This window comes from Perna viridis, chromosome 7, assembly GCF_037379345.1.
Source record: "Perna viridis isolate PV_CMFRI_1.1 ecotype Kerala chromosome 7, ASM3737934v1, whole genome shotgun sequence".
NCBI classification, from domain to species: Eukaryota; Metazoa; Mollusca; class Bivalvia; order Mytilida; family Mytilidae; genus Perna; species Perna viridis.
In genome coordinates, this window is record NC_142451.1 from 11259765 (window position 1) to 11287254 (window position 27490).

At 34.3% G+C, this 27490-nt stretch overlaps 1 protein-coding gene and 2 pseudogenes across 2 annotated transcripts in view; 2 read left to right on the forward strand and 1 right to left on the reverse strand.

Moving 5' to 3' along the window:
- The window catches only part of LOC148611312 (galanin receptor type 1-like), a 55916-nt gene extending 47511 nt beyond the window's left edge, over window positions 1-8405 (forward strand). Inside the window, exons 2-3 of the mRNA XM_088591749.1 lie at window positions 5552-5669; window positions 7544-8405. Of these exons, the coding sequence (XP_088447875.1) occupies window positions 5552-5669; window positions 7544-8294 (869 nt within the window). The 3' untranslated portion in view covers window positions 8295-8405. The remainder of the gene's footprint in view (window positions 1-5551; window positions 5670-7543) is intronic.
- An 8666-nt stretch (window positions 8406-17071) lies between these two features.
- Window positions 17072-20075, forward strand: LOC148611314 (uncharacterized; annotated as a pseudogene). The gene is made up of 3 exons (XR_015924586.1): window positions 17072-17392; window positions 17842-18498; window positions 19119-20075. The product of XR_015924586.1 is annotated as an uncharacterized LOC148611314 (transcript).
- A 1582-nt stretch (window positions 20076-21657) lies between these two features.
- Window positions 21658-22999, reverse strand: LOC148611315 (uncharacterized; annotated as a pseudogene).
- Between the last annotated feature and the right edge of the window lie 4491 nt (window positions 23000-27490).

Consider the following 27490-nt stretch of genomic DNA (forward strand, 5'->3'; position numbering starts at 1 on the left):
CCTCCTCAGTACGGGGTTGTACGCATATAATGATAAAATATTATACATAAAAATTGAAAAAAGCACATCCTTATATCAAGATATATTTCCATTCAGCTGAACAGCAAAGATCAGGGTTAACTTTGAGATACTTGTTTGGCTCCTTTCCAAAGAGATAACTTGTGGGCTTAGAATAATATTATTCGTATGTAAATTAAACATGCATGAGGAAACGTTAAAACTTATACATTAAAAGTGTGCTAAATGACATTGCATAAAGGTTTGACGTGACGTGCTTAACATAATGTTTCATTTTGGGGTATAAAATTCGATAATACTAATTGTGAAAATTGATTAATTTATGTTATTTATGTAATTTAAATTATGTTAAACAAGAGGCTCCCAGGATCCCTGAATCGCCCACCTGGTTAAAGTTTTGCCTTTCAAGGGCAATAACTCTAACAAGGAGTTGTCCAACAATTTAACTCCATAAAGACTTTGATAGGACTTATCATAAGGATCATTTCATCAATTTAAAGTTTCATTCTGACTATTATAGTTTTCAAGATATTGGCTGAAAACTGCTAAAAACGTATTTTTTTGCATTTCAAGGACATTAACTCTTACATGGAATCATCTGACAACTTTGATCCTGGTGACTTTTGTAGACCTTATAATAAGAATCGTTTCAGCAATTGAAAGTTTTATTCTATCTATCATAGTTTTCAAGATATTGGATGAAAACTGTAAAAAGTCAATTTTCAACATTCAAAGGTAATAACTCTTACATGGAATCACCTGACAACTTTGATCCCTTGGAGACTTTTATAAGCCTTATAATAAAGATCATTTCAGCAATTGAAAGAAATTGGCTGAACATAACAGTTTTGGAAATATATGCAAAAAAAAAATTTTTCTTTTTTATATACCTATGTTCTATGTAGTAACGGCGGCCATGTTTTTACCGGTCAAAAATCCAAACGGTCAGTTTATTTAGGATACTATATAAAAACAAAAATACCAATTTTCATTGAATTCTGTATAATAGTTTCTGAGGAGAATATTTTTGAAAGTAATAACATCAAAATCACCAAAAAAAGTCCATAAGGACAATAACTCAAACATGGGTCAACAGATTTTCACCAAAATTTGACTACAGATAGATCTCGGCATGTTGAATAATTTCACCGTTGTCAGAATTTGGTTAAACCTCACCGTTTTTGAGATATATGCAAAAATCTGCTTCTGACATCTATGTTCTATTACAGTAACGGCAGCCATTTTTTTAACCGTTCAAAAATCCAAATGGTCATTTTATGCAGGATACTCTAAAAAAAACAATCATCTTTTTCTGTCATCTGTTTCATCGAAATCCATTTAGTACTTTCAGAGGAGAAGATATTTGATGAGATTGTTCACGACGACGACGACGCCGACGGACGCCAAGTGATGGCAATAGGTCACATAACCTACGACCATGTGAGCTACAAAGTAGTAAAATTTTATAAATAGGAAACAAATATGTATAAAAAGAAACTTTGTTCTGACAATTTCTTTGCATTTAAAGCGATGTATTATAACGACTTATTTAGCTTTGTAGAAAGTGTTTTAATTAGTGTGAGAATATTTTGCTGTATTGGGGTATTTGTTTCTTCAAATCGCTGTGATAAATTCTTCATTTATTTCTTTACTAAGATGTTAAACATGGTAAATTTCGTTTTTAAAATGGCGTTTGCACGAACCGTCTTTCACTGATTAATTTCCAATTGGTATGGTTTTGATTGAAACCACTGGGTACGGGCCAATAATTGATCACGAATCTGTGGTTTAAATGGGGCGAACCGAGCATAGAAAAAAACTGTATATGTTTTGCCTTTTACCTGGTTCTTATAGAGAATGATTCAAGTTACTAGTTGCGATAATATAGTCAAGGTATCTTGTGTTATTTTTTTTATTTAAAACTTAAAACTACGGTACGGATATGTTTAAAATTAATCATAACACTGTGTCTGATTCCTCATCATTTAGGTACGATAACTACCAAAATTAAAGTTCTCTCAATGTAATAGTCATTAGTTGATCATTTATCTTTTTGTATTAACAGAAATAAATTTTCTTTGAAGATTCGGATTTCTAATGACTACGATGAATTTCATTGTATCTGGAGCAACATTTAACTAAGAATAAGTTGAGATCTGGGAGATGCGTTAAACCCGTGGTTTTATTTATCTTTGTTACATTTATAACGAAGTCGCATGACCTGGCAGTTTGTTTTCTCTCTTGTGGGGAGGTTGTGCTACTTAAATCATTGATTGTAGCTTAGGTCGTAGTACTAAAAAGATTTTGGCATATAGCAGAAAATATACTGCAAATCGTCTCTTTTTATGGGTTATCCTTTTCTGATCAGGCCTTTAATTGTGTTGACTCAAAACCAACCTCTTTCTCTGCAGCTTTTCTTGCTCCTATAAACATCTATCTTATTTTGCCTTATATAGATATATTAGCCCTAAAAAAAGTTCACATAGTCTGGCAATCACTCGAACGGAAGAAATCCTGTAAATGTTGTTAAGGCATGGTATTTTATGGTAGACTTAAAGAAAAACATTATTATAAATTGATCAATTGCTACTTAAAGGTATATTAAACACACACCAAGAAATATAAATATTTCGTTTAAAGTAACTTCTCTGTCATTGACATAATTGATTCAGTTAACCGTTAAAACAATGGTGTTATTTAGTAGAGAGGTCTGCGGGTTTAGTAAAATGCATCAAAGATACCTTATATATATTTTAACAACTTTTCGTTCTATAAATAAAACAATTAATTAGTTTGTTTGCAGAAATTAAAACTTCTTTAGAATTATTAAATGATAATACCGTAAAAAATAAAGCCAAAAGGGACTATTTTGATGTATGTTTTTTTCAACACTAAATTATGAAAAAAACCTTAACATCCGCTTCATAAAATATACTAATAAAATGTTGTCTAGAGGCACAGTTTAGTAATTCATAAACATAAACCGACATATACCGGGTAATCAATTTTGTTTATTTGGTTCCCTCCACGGGACTCGAACTCGTAGCGCTGTGACATCTATGGCAACACCGCCTGCACAAAGTCCAGCGCCCTAAACCACTAGGGCCTAGCTGGCCGATTGGTCTAGGGCGATAAGTCCAACGCTCTATACCACTCGGCCAACTAGTGTATTCTAAAGGAAATAAATCTTTTCTGTTATTATACTGAGCATTGCCTGGTAGGCCAATGGTTAGACGTTCACACAATCGGAACATGGTAACAAACATGTCTTCAAAAATTGGTCAGGGCACTGAATCAAAGTGAAAATTGCCTTTAAACTGAAATTAAAACCAAACTCTGCTGTCAATAGACAACAGTATCTAGACCCGGCACGCTGAATTTATTATTTCAAAATGGTCAATCGGTTTCCTATCTTGTCCTCCGCCTTTCATCTACAGACAAAAAAAGGCCATTCAATTCAACAACAAAAAAAACGTAAGTGCTACAAAATAAATTAATTTAAAAAGCTCAACGTTATATTGATACAGAAACTTGACAATTTGATATGGTTTTGTGATAGAATCAGTATCATCATCCTATTAAATCGCAATGAACATTCGTTACGATAATTGTCATATTCTACTTCCTTTTTCGTCATGAAATCAACATCTTAAGGGTATTTTCTGAAAAGAAATTTGAAGGATGATCCAGTACAGAAATACATGTATCTCTAGGATAATATTAAATGAACATAAACCAGATGATATCAGGTTTTCAATACATGTGAAACACGGGCAATATTTGTAATAGTATCATATGAAATCTGGGATTACAGATAATATATGAAATATTTGTTTAAAAGCTTACGAGGTCACCCGTTTGTTTAAATATAATCAGGAGTAAATTCTAAACTTGAGCAAAATGTATGAAAGAATTTTTTTTTAATTCGAAGTATCAACATCATATTCTTGTCATATTTATTAACACAACCATGCATCTTAACATAAATATGCCCCACAATAGATGCCCTTACCATACCACTCACAAATGAAATGCTTATGGTTTTTTACTATGTTCCAATCGTTCCCTTTTTATGTACTTCCAATTAGTTTTCACAATATCTACTCTCCTTTGACTTTCTCTGATGGAACTTATCGATGTTGGACTTGACTTCTTATTTAAATATTTTTGGTTTTGACTGCACTTATATATTAAAAACTTGCTGATTCTATGTGTGTTAATTAAAAAAAACTTTTGATTCATTACACATTCGGTTTTAAGTAAATGAAACAAATCTTGACCATTATTACTATTCCTACCGACTTCGGTATATAATACTTAATTTTTGAAGTCTGTCTCATTTATATTAAATCAAGACAAACTTGTCATTTATATTTTTTATGCCTGACTTTTCATCTAACTGTTCAACTCCAGTATTCCTTACTGTAGAGTACAGAAACAATTACCGTCGCATACATTTACTTTTTTTTTATAAAATCAATTACAAAATCATGAAAACCTAAATTGTGGCGAATTCTGTGTCGTAATATTGTAAAAACCTAAACAAATAAGCCCTTTGTTCTGTTGCAAGTAACACTGAAATGGTAAATGTTTTTTTTTTAATTTGTATTATGGCATTCATGTGCAGCAAAAGATCGATTCTTTTACCATTTGAGTATTAAGGCAATTACGGCACGCTTTATTACATTTGTCTCAATCTAATATACATCTAAGAAGATATTGTGACTTGTTAGAAAAAGTACACTTCACTTTGTTTCTTCTGTTTCAAAATTATTGACAAACGGTCATTTGTTTTTATTACGATTGATTGCAAGACTAGGTCAAATCACTTATCATATAAGTCGGGCCGTTAGAAAAGCTTTCAATCTATTATCTTTGCTATTTTTATATAATGAATTAAGGTTAGGACGGCAGTAATTTAGACCTGGGTTACGTGTTCTATTGTAGTATGACATTAATTGATAATTTCTTCATTTCTTTATTCTTGCCCACTTTTTTTTTGGTAAGTGATCTTGATATTAGTTATTAGTTGAAAGATGATTGCATATGAGATAAGATTGTTTTGTCAGTTATAAGAGACTTTATAATGCTTCTACTCAATATTTATCAACTTCTTCTCTGACTTTTACAATGCCAATGTACTTAACACAATTACATATCTAGGTATATATGAAACAATATGAATAGGAGGTAATTCTTACCATCAATATAATATAGAATTGTTATTTCTCTCACATTGAAGATTTAGATCTGAGATCAATTGTATTAAAGGAGTCTTAAATGTATTAAAATTTGAGAAAGAACAAAGTGTCTTTAAAGTAGTTTTCCTTAATATATTTTTGTTTCTGTTTATATCAAGAAATCTAAGCATTTTGTGCCGTTTCCACATTATTTTAATTTTATTATTTTGCATGACGTTCCCTCTTTATACCAGTTACGAAAACCTATTGTAAACTAAGATTTTCACACTCGTTTGTTTTCAGATATATTACGAAAACCGATCTTAGGCGTAACTTTTTACATTTTTTTTCAGGTAAATTTGTACAGTATATGATGACAGTGTGTTTATCGTTACATGTATTGACATTAACAGCGGTCGGAATAGACAGGTACCTGGCCATTGTGCACCCTGTTATTGCATTGTCAATTAGGTAATTTGTACATACCAGTACATTTTATTTTACTGTAAAAAAATGTTAGTGCAGAATCGAAGTAGTAATTCAATAACAAATGAACCCCGCCCCCCCCAAAAAAAAAAACAAAACAAAACAAAACAAAAACAAAAACAAAACAAAATAAAACAAAACAAAACAAAAAAAGAAACAAAACAAAAAACAAAACTTAACAAAACAAAAAACAAAAAACTTAAAGCAACACGATAAACTTAATTGTTCATGCTTCTAAGTGTAAAAGTTTTGTTAAAGTTACATCGGCATAAAAAGACTGTCAGATTTGTTGACAATCCCAATTTAATGCAATGAAATGAAAACGGCTTAGTCATATTTATCAATTATGGACTTTTAACGAAGGTATTGACTGAGTGAAAGTCCTTAATTTAAATATTACATATGCAGATAATGTATTTTGGATATGGACTTGAGATGATTGGCTGAGAGTAATTCCGTATAAAAATTAAAACGTACATCTTTAATAAACATATAAATAGAAACATAGCGTCAATATATTTAAAAATAGAAATAAGGTTTCAAGTACGTGGGATATCTTTGCAACATGTGATCATGATCACCAATGAACAAAGAAGACTGTTACACCATATGTAATAAATATATGCAAAGCCCAGCTTATCTCCAGGTGCAAGTCGATCCTGTGATGACAAAAGGTGTAAATGCTACAAACAATGCACCAATCGTCAAGAATAACTAGCATGGTCACGGGGAAACGTTATAAAACATTTTGTAACGTACAATGCAAAAGTGCAAATGTGATGTATTTACTTCGCTGTCCCGTCTGTGATCTCCAATATGTTGACAAATCCAAACAACCATCTCACAAACGTTTAAATGGACACAGGCGCGACCTCACAAAACGCCCTTACTTCCAATAAGTCAACATTTCAGGTTACGGTTACTTACCAAACTACGATCTCCTCGAGGATTTCAACAACGTGCAAATCCTAATCGTGGAACAGAATACGATCTGGTGCGATCCACAAAGGTTGAAGCGGGAAGAGTTTTGGTTAAAAGATCTCCGTGCACAACGGTACGAGTTCGAGTCCCGCTTAGGGAACGACCAAAAATTTGCGAAGCAAATTTGACAGTTCTAACATCGTTGGGAATATTTCAGACCCTTATTACTAAATATATGTTTTACTACATCACTGCACGTAGAACGGAGGTAGAACAACTATTAAGGAAAAGCTCCTTTGTCGTCTGTCAAAAGAACACCATACTTATTAAAAGGGCGAGATAACTAAAAATAAAGAAATACCGGAATTGAACAAATGCAATACGAGTAAACATTTGACTTTTTTTAATCATTTTTAGTGATAGTTTAACGCTTTTTTTTTTAATAATCATAAGCTGTACCATACAAGTTAAGTTTTTAACTTGAGCATCTCTTCAGAACGATCTCATCAATAACTAATAAAAGAATATTCTTATGCAATATTTCAGACTCTTCCTCCAGTAGCATTATATCTTTAAGTCTTGGGAATTAATGCAATGACAGGATCTAATTAGAATTAATTCTATGTACGGCGGCAGATCCCGTTCATTCTATTACTACGGTTTTATGCGATTCAATTTTAGTTCATTGAAAATCGGTCGCATCTTGTCTTGTCTGCATCTAATTGACATTATTTCATAAAATTGATATGCTTGTCATTTGGAAAGAGTAATCAAGGGAACCAAGGTTATAGTGGTAATCAAAAGAATGTAATCAAAGGGCAAAGATCAGACATGGTGCACCGCTAGGATAAGCGTCCTCTGCTTCTCTAGAAACATCCGCAAAGATGCATGGAAAACATCAGTTAGAACTCACTGTAACACTGTTGCTATATTTTCAGGACAAAAAGAAGATGTATAGTTGTAATTGGCTGTATTTGGATAGTTTCCCTGTTGGCTTTCATACCTATCATATTTATTAATAAAGAAATGGTATACATCGAACCTGTAACATATTGTCTAGAGGAACTTTCAAAGACTGAAAGTAAAGCCTACAAGATAACGATGCTGGTTTTGTTTTATGCTATACCAGAGTGTATATTAGGATTCTGCTATTTACAAATTGCTCGTCAAATGAAAGCAACGATGGCAAAAACTCGATTAAATCAAGTCACACTCGTGTCAATGAAACGAAGAGGTCGTTTAGTAAAACTGGTAGCAATTGTTGCACTGGCCTTTGCCATCTCTTGGCTTCCCCTACACATGGCGGCTGTTATTTCTGTCAGCGTTAATACAAACGACTCGTTTACTTATCACCTTCAAAACCTAGCACCATGTTTTTCTTATGCTAATTCAGTTGTTAATCCGTTTATCTATTCTTTCATGAGTAAAACATTTAGAAAATTTTTCAAGGCTACCTTTAAATGTAGGTCAATAAATATTACGTCATCATTACTTGTTGATGACGCCGTGGTCAGTACACATGACAGACATCATGGTGCGATTGAACTAAGAGCAGTTAGAAACAGATCTACACAAACACCCCGAGCAATGAAATCGTGGGTCAGAGAAAAGAGACCAATAGTTCAGAAAGAACAGAAAACTGATCAAACTGAGGAAACGGAAGCTCTCCAGCTTGATGAGAGTCAATAGCGTCATCAATGATTTTTGTTTTTTTTTTATATTTTGCCTTAAAGTGTTTATTGTGATATATTGTTGACTTTGTAATATTGCTCTTTATATTAAATATTTTATTTTGTTCAAGTTTTGGTTAAATGTTAATATAACATTAAATTATGACATAATAAATAGGTACCATATTTACAATCAAATCATATGAGCAAAACAAACAACGCATAATGAAACTGGTCAGTTTGTTTCAAAAATATTAATACATATCAAAGAGAATATAGTTCTATTTGAATGGTTTTTAAAGATGTTGTTCACGACAATAATTATGTTGGTGTACAGGCAAAGGGATATGGACACACGAGAAAATTAAAACCGGTTTGTATTGTCCCTTTTTTTTTATTGTTGTCTCTAGCGACATGTCAACCAGACTCTAGGTATGAAGGTTACTTATCTAACAACTAAATTGCTAATTTGTAGAATTGTACTTTTGCTATTTATATCTGGCAAAGCATCTGCCGATTAATGACAGAATCTGGGACGTCTTTTTATGCATTACAAAATGATTTCACGTTGTAATTGAAAGCATTTAGACATGTTTCTATCAAAATCACTGTGTATGTTTTAATTACCAAACCAGAACGGCGTCACACCATAGGTTATAATTGATTTATCATATCAATGTCCGACTGTGTAAAAGCGACATACATTTTATGTATAATTGACATAATTCAAAACTTGATGTTCAGCGAGACATACAAACCTGACATATGACAAAATACTTGTTGCCAACTGATAAATCTGACTTTTTACACAATATTATCGATTTTCATAAAAAAACAAACGGAAAATCATAAAACTTCAAGATATAATGTCAATGTAATCAATGCTAATGATTGTATGATGAAAAATTTAAAAGAATGTTTTTTCATGTACTGTAAAATTGCCCATGTCATAAAAAATTAAATTGGTATTTAAGTACAAATCCATATAAAAGAGTAATCAAAGGAACCAAGACTCTAGCGGATATCAAAAGAATGTAATCCAGGGACAAAGACCAGGTATGGAAAACTGACAATCACGAAGAATATAATACATACAAATTAACAAAAGTAAATGAACAACTCGGGTAAGCGACCTTTGCTTTTCTAGAAACACATTCACATACTGCTTATTTTTTAGAGATTCATGTTCAAAATAAACAAAAATCAAAGGAAAAGTCGAATGGACAAAAGGGTGATTTCCGTAACGATAGCTCTTTCTGTATACTGCAGCCCTTTTCACAAAAAATTGTAAGAGTAAAATTAGTCGTAAGTTGGGACGGCACAATACTTAACTCTATTAGGACATCATAACTTACGACTAATTTTACACTTTCGATTGTTTGTGAAAAGGACCTCAGATCCGTTTTGTTTTTTTTTTTGTTTTTGTTTTTTTTAGACAACTATACATTCATTCATCTCCCACTAACATCTACAAATTAAACTTAACTTTTAAAGTGCCAACTTCATTCACAATCTATATATTTTTTTATCTCGAACGTGCAACATCCGGAGAAAAAAAGCCTGGTAATGTGTTTGTAATTAGTACTTAATTATAAATGACAATGAATTAAGTATGATTTTGGCATGCATAAACCAACCCTGTCTATTTTTATGTATACTACTGCTAAGTTACATATATAAAATCCGTTAACAATAAATTTGTATGCCTTTTTAACGTTTGGGTGATCTTTTTTTTTAAGTTTTAGGTCTTTCGAGTTGTTTTGTTTTTATTTTTTTTATTTTATTAAACCATCATTATGTTTACCATTTGTAAAGAAAAAAAAAATACGAATATTTACACTGAAGCGCATCGAATATAGATTTAATGAATGCAGTCATTTATTTCACACATTCTAAAAGAAAATCTACTGACCAATAAGATACCAAATGCTCTTAACGTAACTGTCACTGAGAGGAAGATATCTTGCTAAAATAATGAAAAAATGTCTGACCTAGCTAAGACAAATCAATAATTTTGACTTTCGGGTTTTTTGGACTTCATACCCAATTCTGCAAGCAATCGTTTGCTTGACACAAAGAGCCAGTTTGACAACTTAGACTTGTTGAATATGGTTGGACAACTTGTATACATACACTATGTACATTGAAAAATCTACGCAAGCCCATTCTGCCATGATAAATATTTGACACATCATTTTTATTTTATCTAAATTTTATATAAGGGTTGCAACAAAATTACCGAACACTACTCCATTATCAAGTCGAGTTTAAAATAAATCTGACAAAGCATATATTACATATTTGGAGTAGATACTCCAGTTAGGTAGTCCATTCAACGTTCTGTACCAATGATTTTTTTATAGACCTCGATAGCTCTTTTCAACACACTTTCATAATCATGAAGACTGAAATTTGATAGACTGGTCAAAACCTCCACATCCAGAATAGCAAAGAAAGTGAACTTATATCCAGTACATTTTGTAATTTGAGCTTATTCTGCAAACGAAATTTCTGAAGGAATTACATCCTTCGTAGGTTTGTCAGAAAATGAAGTTGCATCTATTGCTTAAAGAAACAAGACGGCCTTTTATTTAATTTTTGAAGTGGCTGATTGAGTAGATTAACAATCAGGCATTGTATACAAGAACCTCTTGTCTGGTTTATTTAACGACGGAAAACTATGCTATAATTATTCCAAGTTGGTGCGCTAAGGTAAGAAATTGTTTTCTGTCCACAATTTGTGACAATGGTATTGGGTCATACCAGTGAACATGTAACAGGATAAATATTGTTTAAAATCAGGTGAAATGGCATTAATGGTCAGATTAAATTACAATCAACCGGGTTCATATTGTACAAGGGAAAACAACTATTAGTCAGGTCTTCGTTGAAATCACTCCATCTTAGGACGAAGGGTAGTTAAGGTACTTTAAGGATCACTTTAAACCTCTCTTATTTCTTCCACATGATAAATATGTTTCAGTAAAAGTTATGATATAAGAAAACAAGCGATAAAAATTACTTTATTTATTGTTTCTATATTTAGAATATGAAGTAAGCATGTAAAATGGCACTTAAAGACATGTGGACAAACTTCACATAAAACCGAAAAGTCCTGCGTGATAATCCCAACAGATCCATATAACCAATACCTTAAAACATGCAGCGTTAAAGTAGTTTTAGAAAAGTGCTATGCCTACGATTATTAACAAGTTTTAATATTTTATTTTTTGATAAAATTCATTGAAAAAATTTTGACTTTCCCGCTGTTCAATTCGCTCTGCAAACTTTATACTTGGTTAATATCCGTAGGCACAGCAGTTTTTTAATTACCATATTATCGAGGATTATTGAAAAATGAGGAAGGAGTTAATCTGTAGGGCTTATTACCCAGGACTGCATCGTGGCAAAAAATCGTCCTTCCATATTTTGCCAAGCGCTCAGGTGATCAGTTTCTAATATCGGATCTCGATATGGAATAACTACGACATATGACATAGTAGCATATCCAGCGTATTTCTTCATTATGTTGAAATAAATGTTCACTTTTTTAAATAACTAAATTTTGATACAAGTTCATTAAAACACGAAGGCAGAAATGGAAAATAATTAAGTTCTAATTGAAATCAAAATACTCATGTACTGAATCAATTTGTGTCGCTTGTTTGAAAATTTACTTTAGAATAAAAAAGGGATAAGATATACAGAAGAAACCAGGATCAACGCATCAAAACACAAATTTGTTGTATTAAATTATTAACATAAAACCCACTTATGAAATATCACCATGATGCTCAGCATAAATGACATTAATTTAAAACAAAAGTTCATGTGGCATCGAAGCAGTGCACAAGTTTGCGTTTGTTTCAAGTTCGAGAGTGATTGCATGGTACACTTAAAATCAAAGAACATAAAACTTCAATACGAAATTCAGTGTCGCAAACAGAAAGTCGAGATTCCAGGTGCATTCACAGAGGGGAGCGCCGGACCCTATGAAAATAAACAAGCACGAGTACTATATAACTCGTCACTTTGATTTAATAGTGACTATCAAAGTCCTCCAGACCTCCAGTGGATTAGGTTTGTCCCCCCTTACAAACATCCTGTGTTCTGGCCTGAATTGTCTGTCAATTCATTCAAACTTGAGCAGCAACCCTAGCCTTAGATACATTTACCACATAATATTTACTTGTCATCTCTCAGTTGATAATATTTACATACCGAGCTGAAATGCTACAAATTGGCACATAAAATCCGAAGTCTTAGAATATGATTTCAACAACAAGGTCAGATGAAGGAAACACAAGTTATGCATTTTAAAGTCCCTTTACACTCTTGTACAGCTCTTTTCACATATAATCCAAGTTACATCTAGTTTTGAAATAACAAAACGTTTCATAAAATGTGGCCAAATAACGAAATATAATAATAATTACAACTTATAATAACACAAGACCGCAGACTTCTACAATTCGTGGGAAAATTGAATTATTAAAATAACCAAGCCACTTGTTCAATTGTTATTTGTCTCCCGGCTCCCGATGTCATGGATCGATAACTACCCTCAAAATTGGTTAAAATAGAGATCAGTCTCAACCTAACTGTCAGATTTTAGTTTGTTTGAACTGCCGTGTTTTTATTTGTTGTTGCTTTTTTGTTTGTTTTATAAGAATTTTACAATCTTAAGAGTTTCTTAGATTTAGAGCATCAAATATAAAAATAATTCTAGGTTTATAAAATAGGAATTTTATGAAATTAAGAAACACAATACAACTCATCACACTGAAGCCTCATACTAAATTTCAAATCATTCTGATGAATGGTTTTAAAGTTATGCTTGATTAAAATGTATGTGTTGGCCATGTTATTCTAAGTTAAATGTCCGTTAAACAGGAGGTTGATGCGCGACCATTATGAAATAAAGATACACAGTACAACTCATCACACTGAAGCCTCATACCAAACTATTGTCTACATTTTTTAATGGACGCTTTTTTAAAATAAATGAAGGCCATGCAATCGAATGCCGTACAAACTATTGTTCCCGACCTGTTAAACATAAATTTACTATGTATGGATTTGACTATTCAACCAAAGTTAATCTGCAAAAACGACCCCTTCTGCTATTTAAAATACAAGTCACCTCCAAACATCGTCGATCCACTACTCGTGGTTGGTACATCTGTAGTAGCGACAAGTTGCTGCATTTTCTCCCTGAGCCTTACTCTGTCCCCAATCGTTGAGATATCAATCCTTGAGAGATCAAAATCAGAAAGAAAAGAGAATGTTTTATCATCAATCTTTTCGTCAACGAAATTCTACAGAAGGGTTCCTAGACCAATTTCTTCCAGACAGGCCTTCAGTTTTACAGACGACATTTTGGGCGCCAGAGTAAAAAAAGTTCCAACAAAATAGTCCGCGGGCTCGGTTACAGTCGTACATTTACGGAAAGTAAAGAGAATAAATGATCATCATCATAACGAAATATCTACTGCGTATAATATCGAAAGAACCACGTATATCCAGTGAATTTTCCATTGCATATATAAAACAAAGTACTATGTATAAAGTTGAAACTACTGCAAATAAGGCGTAAAATACTGCGTGTAATGTCTCGCATCATACTGTGAAATATACTGCTTATATTAGAAAATGTACTGCGTATAACATGAAATGTACAGCGTATATTGCAAAATGCACCGCGTATAACGATATATGTACCACGTATAATGTGAAAAGTACTGCGTATACCCAGTTTTGTACTGCATATAATGAAAAACGCACCACGTATAATGACAGCTATACTGCACATAAAGTTATATGCACCGCGTATAAAGAGTCCACGACCACGTATAATGTGAAATACACTATGTATACCATAAAATGTACTGTGTATAACGAGAAATATATAGAAAACCATCAACAAAAGACAGTTGCGGCGTTCAATATTTGTTCCCTTTAGGACTAGTGAAATTGTGCTATCTAATAGGGTTTCTTTACCTAGTTAAACATCAAATGGTTTTGTATGCGTCCAACATTTGTAGACAACTTGAATATCGAAAGTAAACGACTGGTGTAGTCATGTGAATACATGTAAATAGAAATGAACAACTGGTACTGGTAAAAGGTTAGACATCATGCGCTTTTTAATGAAATCTTATTTATTCAAACCAAATAATATGCTATTCCAGAGGCGGATCCAGGTATTTTTATATTGGGGGCGGGGGGGGGGGGGCGCACAGTTAAAATTTCTTTAGGTTAATTTTTTTAAATATTCCTCTAGGGTGGGTTCAATGTAGATATCTTTTTGTGGTAAAATTAGCGGGTTTATTAAGTTTCAATCTAAAACCGCCATAATATACCCATGACAACCCATGTTTTGCAAATTTTAGGGGGGAGGGCACACGCCCAGTACGCCCCCGCCTGAATCCGCCCATGTGCTATTCAGATTAACAAGTTTTTCTGGTTTTCTTTTGTTTATTTGGGTAAAAAAAATGCGGAAACTAATTTGATTTTTTAATATATGGATCTATTTACTTGCACTGGTGTAGCGATAATTTTATATGCTAACATGCTCTACATATCTTCAGGTTCTGGCGACTGCTTTATCATTTCTGATTTTCAATCTAAATTGATAAAATGATAGGGGTTGTGTCACCTAAACATGCTTCGAATTATATGACACATGTAGGAACATCTAACTGTGAATAAATGATAATCATTAAGCTGGTGTATTGATGAAATTTTTCTCTCTCAAAAAACTTAGACAGTCTGTATGATTGATTATAGATAAGCTTTGTCGTAAAACGACATATTTTTATGATCCAACATTATATAGTAACATTTATAGTTTGTATAGTCACTGTAACTACTGTTCCCTTTTACATTTACATACATGTTTATAACAATCAAACAAACCAGTTACCATTACACATCTACAATGAGGATTTTACAATTATATGGAGAGAAAACTATGTAACTTTTGAAGAAAACTGATTTATTAATTTGTAGTGGTAATAGTGATTATACAAATAAAAAATGTCATACATAGAAAATTAAAATAAATTAGTTCACCATTATAACTTTGTTATACATGTATATAAAGGAATCATATATATACATCTAAACTTATTCAAGAAGTACAAATTACTATAATAAAGCACTTCAAGTGCAAAGTTATGTACTTAATTTTTAAAGCTAGCACTAAAATGTATGAATATGTATATTACTTCTTTTATACAATTTACTTTGGTGCATCCTGAAATATATAAATATACATAATATAGTTATACATCTATACTTAGACTCTCACTGTAATGGAGTACATGTCATCTTATATTCAGCTTATAAGACACCTAATATCAGGGTTCTTTAAAGGTCATTACAATCTTTATATCAAGGTATTAACTATTTTCACTTAATAAAACCAAGTCCACCATAATAAGAACCAGAAAAAAAATATCAAACACATTATGTTATAACTATGGACCAAATATGTAAGAATAAATTAAGCTAAGAAAAAATTGCAAGCAACAGTATTACTAGACAGACAAGATGATTGTAATTGTGCTTGTACATTTGTAAGAAGGGTACATGCCTTATAAATGTGGTAGCCAGCACATCACACTATTTACAAATTTGCTAAAATTAAAAATGAAACATTTGAAGACACAGCTGACAATTTAAAAAAAATCAAAATCAGGTAATATGTACATTGTACTTTGTTAGTTGTAGTCTCATTTACTACTGGTACTTAGATACATGTATTAACAAGATGTTATCATTGAAATATTAATGGACAGTGCTGCAATTCATCATCACCTATATGCACTTGTGTGTGTCAGTGTAAATTTAAAATGCATTTTGAATTATGAAATATATTAAATCACCTGGTTGTACTGGCAAATGTCTTTCATATTTGGTCATCTTCTACTGGATAATACATACATACATACATTTATGTGTATGTATATAATCCATGTTCAAACTGTTCAGGTAGTAAGAGAGGGTCCTAAAATTATAAATGCAAATTGAGTCCCATGTGTTTCTTTAAAATATATATTTGTGAGCTGATTAAACAATTTTGCTGATAAATAGCAAACATGTATGAAATGGGTTGTCATAGTAATATCTTGTGTTAACAACAGTTATATTTTGATGAAAATCAAGCAAACATATTACTCTTTCAAAATTTTTAATGCATTTGTAACTAGAAGAAATCAGTTTAAAAGAAAATACACTCCTGAAAAATTGTTATGAAATCTCAATGCGAATTTATTCCTGAATACATACACATACATGTACTGCTAAATTCCTCATTTAATCTAAACTGCTGTTCAGTGCAGAACAAAATTACATGCATTTTAAAGGCAAAATATTGCAAGAATTTTCTCAAAGTTTCAAAACCATTGGTACAGAAATTTCAATTTCACAGGCAATGTCCTGTAATTATGATTAAGGGTTTTCAGAGTTTTTAGTCTGCATGTTTCCATGTATATATCACATCACTAGCATATCAAACACCCAAATCAAAAATTACTATTATAGACTAGTAGACTAGTGCTGAATTGTACACATGTAATGGTCACAGAGAATAGATCAGAATGTAGCATGACACATGGATATACATGGATATATGTGTCATACATGTTATCCTTAATGTACCATATTTCTGTGATAACTTCGAAGACTGAAATAACTTTGGTTATACACTGCAAAGATATGCATGGTTATAATCAGTTTCGACTCTAGTGGCAAACCTTGATATTGAAAATTAAAAACATGTCAAGATTGTGTACGAAGTCGGGTCATCGTTTTTGGATCAAGGAAAGGCAAAATTTTGTGTATGAGCAAAAATGATCGAATAGCTTGTGTACTGATAACAGTGGCTATCACGTCATGAAGGTCAGATATTTCGTCTATAAATAGCACAGCACGCGCATTCGGACAAGCATTGTAAACAAAATGTCAGCAAGCAGTTACATGGACTGAAAATGATGTTCCCGGAGCGAAGTTGGTGTATCCTGATGTTGAACAACATTCAAATGTTCAATTGCAACGTTGGTGAAAATGTAGATCATTGCCGAAATCGGGAAATCGATCTCAGTTGATCAATAGGTAAGAGGAATCATATGTAAACAAAGTGTGAGATCTATGTAACGTTTACATAAAAAACTGAATAGTTTTATACCCGATGCACGTTTCCCTTTTGATAAGTTTTTTTCTTAACTAACAGTAAACTATATTTTGAATACATGGGTATAAATATCGAGTGTGAGCTGTAGATATTGAACCCCGCCGTAACTATTAGACCGGAAATTTCTAATTTGTAAATACGCTAGTTATAGTACATGCAGTAGCAAGTTATTTTTGCTATGGGTTTAAATGTGATATACTAACCTGTTAAATTAATACAAAAAATACATTTAATATGAGAAAATTCGTTTATGTATTTTATTATATGACATTACATGCAGATGCGTGTTGAAGTGGGCCACCCGTGGCTAGTCATCGTTATCGCATATATGTCTTCATACATTTTGTAATTTTCATTATATATCTTTCAGGGTAAACACATGCATTCTTGCGGGGAATGACAAAGAGATATCAGTAGATATAGATGGTGTAAAGTGGTATGGAAAAAAGTTTCTGTCCCAAAACAATCTGTGAATATTGAGTATTCACAGTCTACGGTGCCATTTCTGCCTGTCAGCGGTTGGGGGATTTTTCCGTCAGTTAGTTTACCACAACATTTTAATATGGGCCATATACATCATCATATAGTCGAATCTGTACAATTTATTGGAACAGTTGAGCAAGTTGACAGTGGTGAAGATGTAGAGGACTTTCACACCTCAAAACCTATGAGAAAGGGAAAGGTGTATTTTAATAGTTGCCATGTTCAGGGTATGAAAGACTGCAGAAAAAATGACTTTTATTTCTTGAAAGCAAAAGTAATGGCATTATACAAGACGGACGTTCTGTATGACACTACTATCACTTTATCTCATGTATCAGGATTTGTCAAAGACGCATGGTGTAGTTGTAGAGCCTCTGGCATGGGAAGGTGCAATCACGTCGCAGCTTTGCTATTTGCTCTACTCGATTTTGTTGAAAAGTATTGGTATGAGCAAGTAGCTTCTACATCATAAAAATGCACATGGAATGTTGGACGTAAGAGGAAAAAAATCCACAAAAAGCTCAAGATTCTGTCAAACTATCTGGTAAGAAGAAAAAAGTGCACGATGTCATAGCCTTTGACCCCCGACCTCCTTCGTTACGAGAAGGCACACCTGAGGATTCAAAGAATGAACTTTTACGGAGCATAGGCGATCATACATTGCATAAAAGTATGTGGAACACGATTTTGTTTCATAATTGTACCGATTTTCAATTGGACGATTCCGATATTGGCGTCTTAGAACAACAAAGGAGATTATGGCTAGAAACCACTTATTCCACTTCCCATAGGCTTCCATGCTAATTTCACAATATTCAATGGCTTCTCTGGACTTTACCTTAACTTTAACCTGCAGAGGACTATATATCAGCATGATTCTACATATGTCAGCTCACAATCCTCAGAATGGCATGTGGGGTTAGCAGACTTGCAGTGCAGTACTGGTCCCCGGAAGTGAAGGGTCTATAAATAGCATGGGAAATCCCAGTGTTTTCACAAGATAGGGGTATATATAGAAATCATTATGGAGATTAGGCTTCACATCACAAGAAGCAAAATGCACCTATAAATTGTACAGAAATGGTTTTCCTTTCAGAAACTGTTTAATTGTTTTAAATAAGATGAGAACTTTTTTCACAGCACTATGAGGAACAGGGGTAATTTCTGCGTAGGACTGTTTTTGCGTACGTTCCAAATGCTCATTGGTTGAATTGGTGGTCTGTAACCTTATTACTTGAAAATTTGTCTGTAGTTAAGGGTTCTGACACAAATAAAGTTGACCCTGTGATCAATGAACAGGGAACTGAAGATTGGTTCTTGTTTAGAAGATTGAGAATAACTGCTTCAAATGCTAAAGTTATTGGAACTGTCAGTGACAAAACGTCATCATCCAGCTTATCAAACATATTACATAAAGTCATGTGGAATACAGACCAAATTAAAACTTCAGCAATTGTATATGGACAAGCTAGTGAAAACATGCCACGGAAAGACTATGTTAAAAATATGAAAACTATCAACCCAAACCTTGAATGTAGAGAAACAGGCATTTGGATTAACTTTAAATATCCCGAGCTAGGTTGTAGTCCTGATGGATTAGTGTTCGATGACAGTGAAGAATATCCCGATGGACTTTTTTTTGGAAAATGACATTCTTGAATTCGAAATCTTTTTAGACAAAGGTCAACTTGCACGGTTTTGTTTACAAAGAAAAGATGGGGAAATATGTCTTAAAAGGTCACACCAGTACTATTTTCAGGTACAAATGCAGTTGGGCCTTATGAATAGGCAATAGTGTTATTTTGCTATATGGTCAACTGCAAGCACGTTTGTTGAGAGGATAAAAATTGACAACACATTTTGGGATTCTCTTCGGAAAAAAGATTATTTCTTTTCACCACCAATACATTTGTCCCGAACATTTCCAAATGAAAATTCCAAGGGAACTAAAACCAATCAAACTGCCGACCAAATCCAGTTCTACTCATTGAATACTGTGTGTACCTGTACATGTAGGTGTGTAAATTGACATACATGAGTTCGCAGTTACCTCGTCATGTTCTGACACATGTTTAAATGATAACAGTAATACTGTTGTTAAAGCAGTTGTTTTTATGTTGCAAACCATCTTGTATTAAACTAAATGTACATGTATGATTTGTTTGTTGTGGTCTCAGTCCTTGGCTACATCTTTTAAAAATCTTTTTCCTGTACACATAGATTATCTCTACTAGTATATTAAATCCAGTTTAACTGGATATGTCTGTTGAACTTTTTCTTGAATTACAACTGTACATTATGGCATTGTGAGTTTTGTTCTTGCATATGTAAGTTTATGATTAACACAAAACTTAATGATAATTAAGATCAAAAGAAAACACATATATCATATTATACATTGTGCCACCTTCTGTCTCTCAAAAGCAGTAATTAATTGATTTATCTAAACTGGCAAAAATCGAGACTAAAGTGGTTAAAAAAAGTAAAATTTAATCAACACTGAAGTATTTTGCATAAATTACACGAGAACACACACTTGAAATATTATTGTACCAATGGATCTTGGAAACTAAACATCCAATTACGAACACACACTGTGAAAATACAGGCTGTAGGGAAAGAGGTATGACCTTCTATAAAATTCTTTTCGTGCGTTCAATAGAACGCTCAACATGGATCCTGTGTTTTGCAACATATTTAGTAAGGGACTCTTCCTGAGGAGTCAGCTTATCTCTTCCCCGGAGATGCAATCATCTTAACTTGTTTCTCATTAAGTAGATCATTAATGAGGAAGCCACGGTCAGCCATAATAACATCTCCTGGTTCAGTCTGTTTTTTTGTTTGTTGGGGTTTAACGCCCGATCAGCAATATTTCAGCTATATTCTGGCGATGAACATTAAGTGGATGATAAAATTAACATGAAATGATGATGAATTGAAAAATGGGATGGAACACAAGGATAATGGGGTCGATAAATTTTCATTGCCACTGGAAATAGGGAGAGGTGGGTAGCGTCGGGCAATTTAGCCTCCTGTGGCGGAGCCTTATGGTTCCTACTCCGGGAGAATACCACAGTAGGGGTTTTTAACGTGCGAGGAACGTGGCATCTTTCCAACACGGTGCACAACTATGGTTTGCGGTCAGGTTTTCCGTATCATAGCCTGACAGCCCCAGCATGTAACACGCCAGTGGTACCCCATTCCACCACCTGGGGCACACAACCCAGCTGCTCTGTGGGCAGAGCGCCCTAGCCCCCGGCTAAGGTTCCGAGCACTATTTAGTCGCCTTTTACGACAAGCTTAGCACTGCTGCAGGTCTATTCTTTTGACACCCGGACCCGCACGGGTCTCCTGGTTCAAGGTGTTCAAAAAATCCTGATTGTTTTACTATTTCTTTGTCTGCCTACGTATGCATCGGACAGATACATAACAGATCCATTAGGTGCCACACCTATAAAAAATTAAATGTCGTATGTCCTTTATAAGAAGAGTACGCATTACCCTGAGCTCCAAAATTACTCGGTTGCTGCACGCGTACCTCAGTACAATCGATTATACAACGCAGGTTTTAGTATTTTTTTAAACACTTAGGTAAATGCTGTCTCAGTTTATACCTGGATGTAAACATTTCATACTTTAGAATACTGAATCTTTTACACAAAAATTGTATCCATGTTAAAAGAATTTGAGACCTGACTGTTACTTATGTCGAATCGATATCCCAAATCAGTTTGGAGTAGTCATTTTGAGGCGAACGTTTCCTCTTTGGATCCCTGCGTTTACCTGGAGTCTTTTCTGGGTCTGAGACATCAGTGTTCCAGTAACTCAGCTTACTAGCAGCAGGACATAAAACCTGCCACAATGAAAGAAACTTGGTGTATGTCAAGCCAGTGTAAAATCGAAATTTTTTGTCCTCCTCTTTCATTAATTCAACACTTATAGTCTCATTAAATTTACAGTATTCAGATTTTTCAACATCAGCATAAGGAAACAAGTCTTTCCTACTCTTTTTACAACTTGATACATGTACATGTAAATCTAACTGACTTTTAAGATCCTCTACTTCATTTTGTAACAACTTATTTTCAATGGCTAAAGACACATTTTCAGAGACCGGTTTTTCATCAGTTTGAGTGCTGCTGTCAACAAGATTTGGTTTAATCATACTAGTCGGAATATCAACTCTTGAAGGAGTTTCCAATGTTGTCTCAGTAGGATTTTCCAGTTTACCAGACAAATCGAGCAGAATCTGTGCAATATTGTCCGACTCCACTTCCCTAACACCTTCAGTTTTTCTCTTTTTTTCTTACAACACTGGTCTTGTTCTCTCAACAGGAGCTCTTTTTTTCTTTGGTCGTGTAATATAAATAAAATATCCAATTATAAATGTAGTAAGGTATTGAACATGCAATTACAGGCAATTAACAGATAAAGGCGGGCGGAATAGAGCATGCCTACAAATTGACAACAGATGATAGGTATACATGTATGTAGGTAAAAGTTACAGGTACACAGGTCAATTTTTCAGTTCATTATTTATATGATTTTTTTATTATGTTATATGTATGTATAGTCAAATAAAGTTTTAGTATGAACTGACAGTGCATGCACCAGTTACGGCTTCTACAAGCGTGTTGACAAAACACTGCAGTAAATTGAACTATTACACTCTTGAAACGGGGTTATTTCAGTTTTTTTTTCAAGTAAAAGCTGATAATTCAATTAAAACAAGCACTGGGTTGAAGCCAAGCATCACTCAACCACTTTTTGAAACCTACCACTATTCCGAGTTTGATCGGATCGGGATTTTAATTTGTTGGTCCATTTCCACCTACAAAATGCAGGCTACAAATGTGTGTGTCTTTGTTCACATTATTAATGGACTAATCTTGTCGTCCACAATTGTTTACCCAACGTAAACACTTTTCTCTGTCCTTGGTCGGATTAGGAAAGCCATTCCCAAATCCGATAAACCACACCCCAGGTTGAGGATATCGAGAGTCGCTGGCACATACTCCGTAGGAACAATGCTTAGTTGTTACCATTTTTAACTAAAATAGGCTATTTATCGGAGAATTTTACATAAGTCATGGTATGCCAGGAATGGGTTTGCCGAATTGTTTGTCCGAAAATCAATATGGCGGATGAACATGCGCAATCGATATTCTATTTTTAGCCATATCGAATAATCAGTACAAACGCTATATCGATTGATAGAATTAATAAACATTACCTTTAGCTGTCACTTCATATGTTGATACATTGAAAAAGCCGAAACATTACGTTCTGTAACGTAGTTTTGTTTTCGCTTGTTGAAAGGAAGTGCGATCAGCTGACAGGAATGATATTTCAAGCTTCTCAGGAGAGTTGTTTTCCGTACAATATAAAAAGCTCTGCCCACGAATAATGATATGCACATTCACAAAAAGGCATATTTCCTCTTTTAAATATTGTGTTCTATCAGACACAGAGGGGTACTGACGAAAACTTTCAAAAGATTCTAGGAAATTCAACAGAACGGAGAAATGACATTGAGAGAACTTTCAATAATGATTGACCCTGTGAACAAGAAGAAGGAAATTCTCGAGGAACTTAATGGACAAATTCTGGATTTGACATCGGAGGACAACGTAGCGCAGGAACTCGAAGACGCAGATGAGTATGCCTATGAGTTAGATTTTAAATTACGAGAGATTACCGATTTGCCTGATACGTACAAGAACGCTAATCGCCCAACACAAACAGAAACTCAAACACTCAAACTACATGTTACTAACTTTAATCCAAATGATCAATGTCAAATAACCACAATCTACAAGTACATGCATGAATGCCCAACTTCTACGATCAAACAGAGATATATGTCCGAGGACTTGAATCGCTAGGCTAAACCAATGGGTCATACGGATCACTACTTGTCCCCGTAATTTTGGATAAACTGCCGACAGAAGTTTGTCAAAGCTTAGCAAGAATACGCAAATCCACAAATTGGACTCTGAATGATTTACGCCATGCAATTTACGTCGAGGTAAATGTGTTAGAGACAGGACAGAAACTTTCCTCACTCATACGAAATCGAGGCCGAAGCCCGAGAGAAGAAAACCCGATAATAGCAGAAACGACTCAAAGAGAAGTCCAAAGCTATGTACGTTCTATGAAGACCCAGAACATTTTGCTATTTACTGTACAAAATTCACAAGTGTTGAATTACGCATGAACATTGTCAAGAAAAAGAAACTTTGCTTTAATTGCCTTGGCAATCACAAAATCAGTGACTGCAGGTCAAATAGAAAATGCCGAAAGTGTGATAAACGTCGTCATATCAGTCTATGCACGAAAAATGAGACCACTAAACCGAAACCACAGGAGCAGGAGAATACCGTTCTTCACTCATCATTCGCCCAACAGAGAACATTGACCGTATTGTTGAAAACAGCCGTAGCTGCAGTGAAGTCAGTTGCATATTCCACCGACGCAAACATCTTACTAGACGAGGGTGCACAACGATCGTTCATATCAGAGGAATTTGCAAGTAAACCTAACTTACAAAGCACAGGAATCGAAGTGATACATTTGGCAGGATTTGGAAAACAGAACAGACAAGTCCGACACTTGAAGAAAGCCGACGTCGACTTACAACCAGTGATGTCAGGAAAATTCCGATAAGCGTATTGATCATTCCAGAAATTGCCGTCCCAATACAAACGCATATCAAATCCGTCGTAACATGAAACACCTTAGAGGATCGAGATTAGCGCACCCATCATCAGCAGATCAATCGTTCAACATCAACTTCTTAATTGGAGCTGACTACTATTGGCAAATCGTTGGAAACGAAATCATACGAGGTAACGGACCTACCGCAGTTGAATCCAAAATAGGCTATGTACTATCAGGACTTATTACGGACGCTATTGATTTCACACAAACAAGAAAAAAGAAGTTCTGGGAATTAGAATCCTTAGGATTTAAAAACGAGATCGGAAATGAAACAACAGTACGAGATGTATATCAATACGAATACGAGCATACTAGCATAACATTGGACGAGAACAGATATGACCACCCTGCACTACCCACAAACAAGGTTATCGCTTTGCGAAGAACAGAAAACGTAATACGACGTTTAAGTAAAGAACAGACATTGTTACAGAAGTATGAAGAGATCATCCAAAAACAGCTCAACCGTGGATTTATTGAAGAAAGAGCAGATGAAAAAAAGACGATCAACCTACAAAGCTACACTACATTCCCCATTACAATGTCAAAAGGACTCTACAACTACGCCCATTAGGATAGTTTATGACTGTAGCTGCAAACAAACTCCGAATTCCGCAAGCCTGAATGAATGTCTGCAAGATGTCCCACCAAAACCAAACGATATAAAGTCAATTATTTTGAAATTCATGATGCACAAGTATGGTGTATCAACAGATATCGGGAAAGCCTTTTTGAATGTTGGACTTGAAAAAGAAGACCGGAATGTCACACGATTTTTCTGGTTAGAGAACCCAACTGATCCAAACAGTCAATTATCAACTTACCTTTTCAGAGCTGTCTTATTCTGAGCAACGTGCTCCCCTTCATACTGAACGCCGTTTTGTCCAAATATCGGAATGAAAACCGTTCCAGTATTACGACGATTTATACATGGACAGTGTCATATCAAGCTTTGATACAGAAAATGACCTGTCGAGTTATTTCAACAAAACACGAAATCTTTTCGCAAATGGTGGATTTAATCTACAATCGTGGGGATCGAACAGTGAAGAATTGATGAAACTTATAAATGCTCAGAAAGTTCAGAACAAAAGTACAACCATCAAAACACTTTGCTTGTTATGGGACACACGAGACGATACACTAGGATTTACGCTATTCACAAGTAACTCAGATGAAAATCCTACAAAACGAGGAGTATTAAGCGAATCATCGAAAACTTACGACCCACTTTGAATAAACAGCCCAGTTGCAGTGCGAAGCAAAATATTTCTTCAGGCTCTATGGGAGAAGAAACTATAGTGAGACGCGCCATTACCTAACGACATGAGTGAAAAGTGGATAGGATTCAAACAAGATATCCAAGAGGCATCAAGGTCAAATTTCACCGTTACTTCTTCGAGACCGAGAGAAACACAGATGCAACTGTACACCTATTCGTTGATGCAAGCACAAAAGCATATTGAGAATGCGCTTACATAGTTACCGACAATGAAAGCTGTTTAATGATGGCAAACAAGTGAGTGGCCCCACTGAAAACACAGACTATAACACGATTGGAGCTCATGGCAGCCGTACTAAGGAGTAGACTATTGAACCATATCGTAAATACTCTAGGCATGACAAAAGCTGTACTATGACTATGGAGCGACAGCCAAATCGTACTAAGCTGGTTAAACCCAATGAAAACGCTAAAACCGTTCATTGCCAATCGAGTAACGGAGATAAAACACCTTACTGAAGAATGGAAATGAAGATATTGCCCGACTGAATCAAACCCGGCCAAGAGGATTATCCGCGGACAATCTGAAAGATAACGCATTATGGAAGAGTAATCAAGGGAACCAAGGTTATAGCGGTAATCAAAAGAATGTAATCCTGGAACAAAGACCAGACATGGAAAACATACACAACAAAGAACATAAAGTAACTAAAATCATACATACAAAGTAACAAAGCAAATAAGAAACTCGGACTCCACTAAAAACTGGGAGCATGGGCCAGGTGCAACGGTAGGGTAAGCGTCCTTTGCTTTTCTAGAAACACCCGCCGAGTTGCTCATAAAAAATCAAGTCCGAGGTAGACGAAAGGAAAACTATGACACGTTGAACAAATCAGTTTTCATGGCGAAGATGGAAACACCGTAACGATCCACGAGTTCATGATGACGACCATAAAACTTTCGTAGTGATGACTAAGTTGACAATTTGGAATGAAAAGTCACGTTTATCGTAAACGTTTGTCAATTATTTTCCTTTACCATCGATTTCTAAGTGTAGGTCAAGATATGAGGCTGACTTCACAGTATCTGTAGTATCCTTTATCTCAAATTCTTTGGGGTAGATGCGATGTATCAAACTCCAAATTTAATAATACGTCATCTATATATCGGAAACTGAGATTAAAGGATCTAGCTAAACGATATTCTGTCTTTCGGATCAGATCAGCAATAAAGTCAGCCTCATGAGAGTGAAAGAATATGGCAGCAAGCAGAGGAACACAATTTGTTCCCATTGGAATGCCGACCGTTTGTTGAAAAACGCGTCCACCACACTGGACAAATATGTTGTCGATTAAAAATTCCAGCATTTTGTAAACATCTTCTTCTGTATATTTGGAAGATGATTTGGAATTATTTCTTACAAAGTATGAGGAATCTCTACCTATATAAATTTGTACCTAGGTGCACCATCTCTTTTTGGAAAAAACAACGATGTACAATTTTTTAAGTCGGGATTTTAACTGAGTATGTGGAATAGAAGTATACAGTGTTGAAAAAGCATAGGTTTTAATGCTATCATATATAAGAGGCTTGA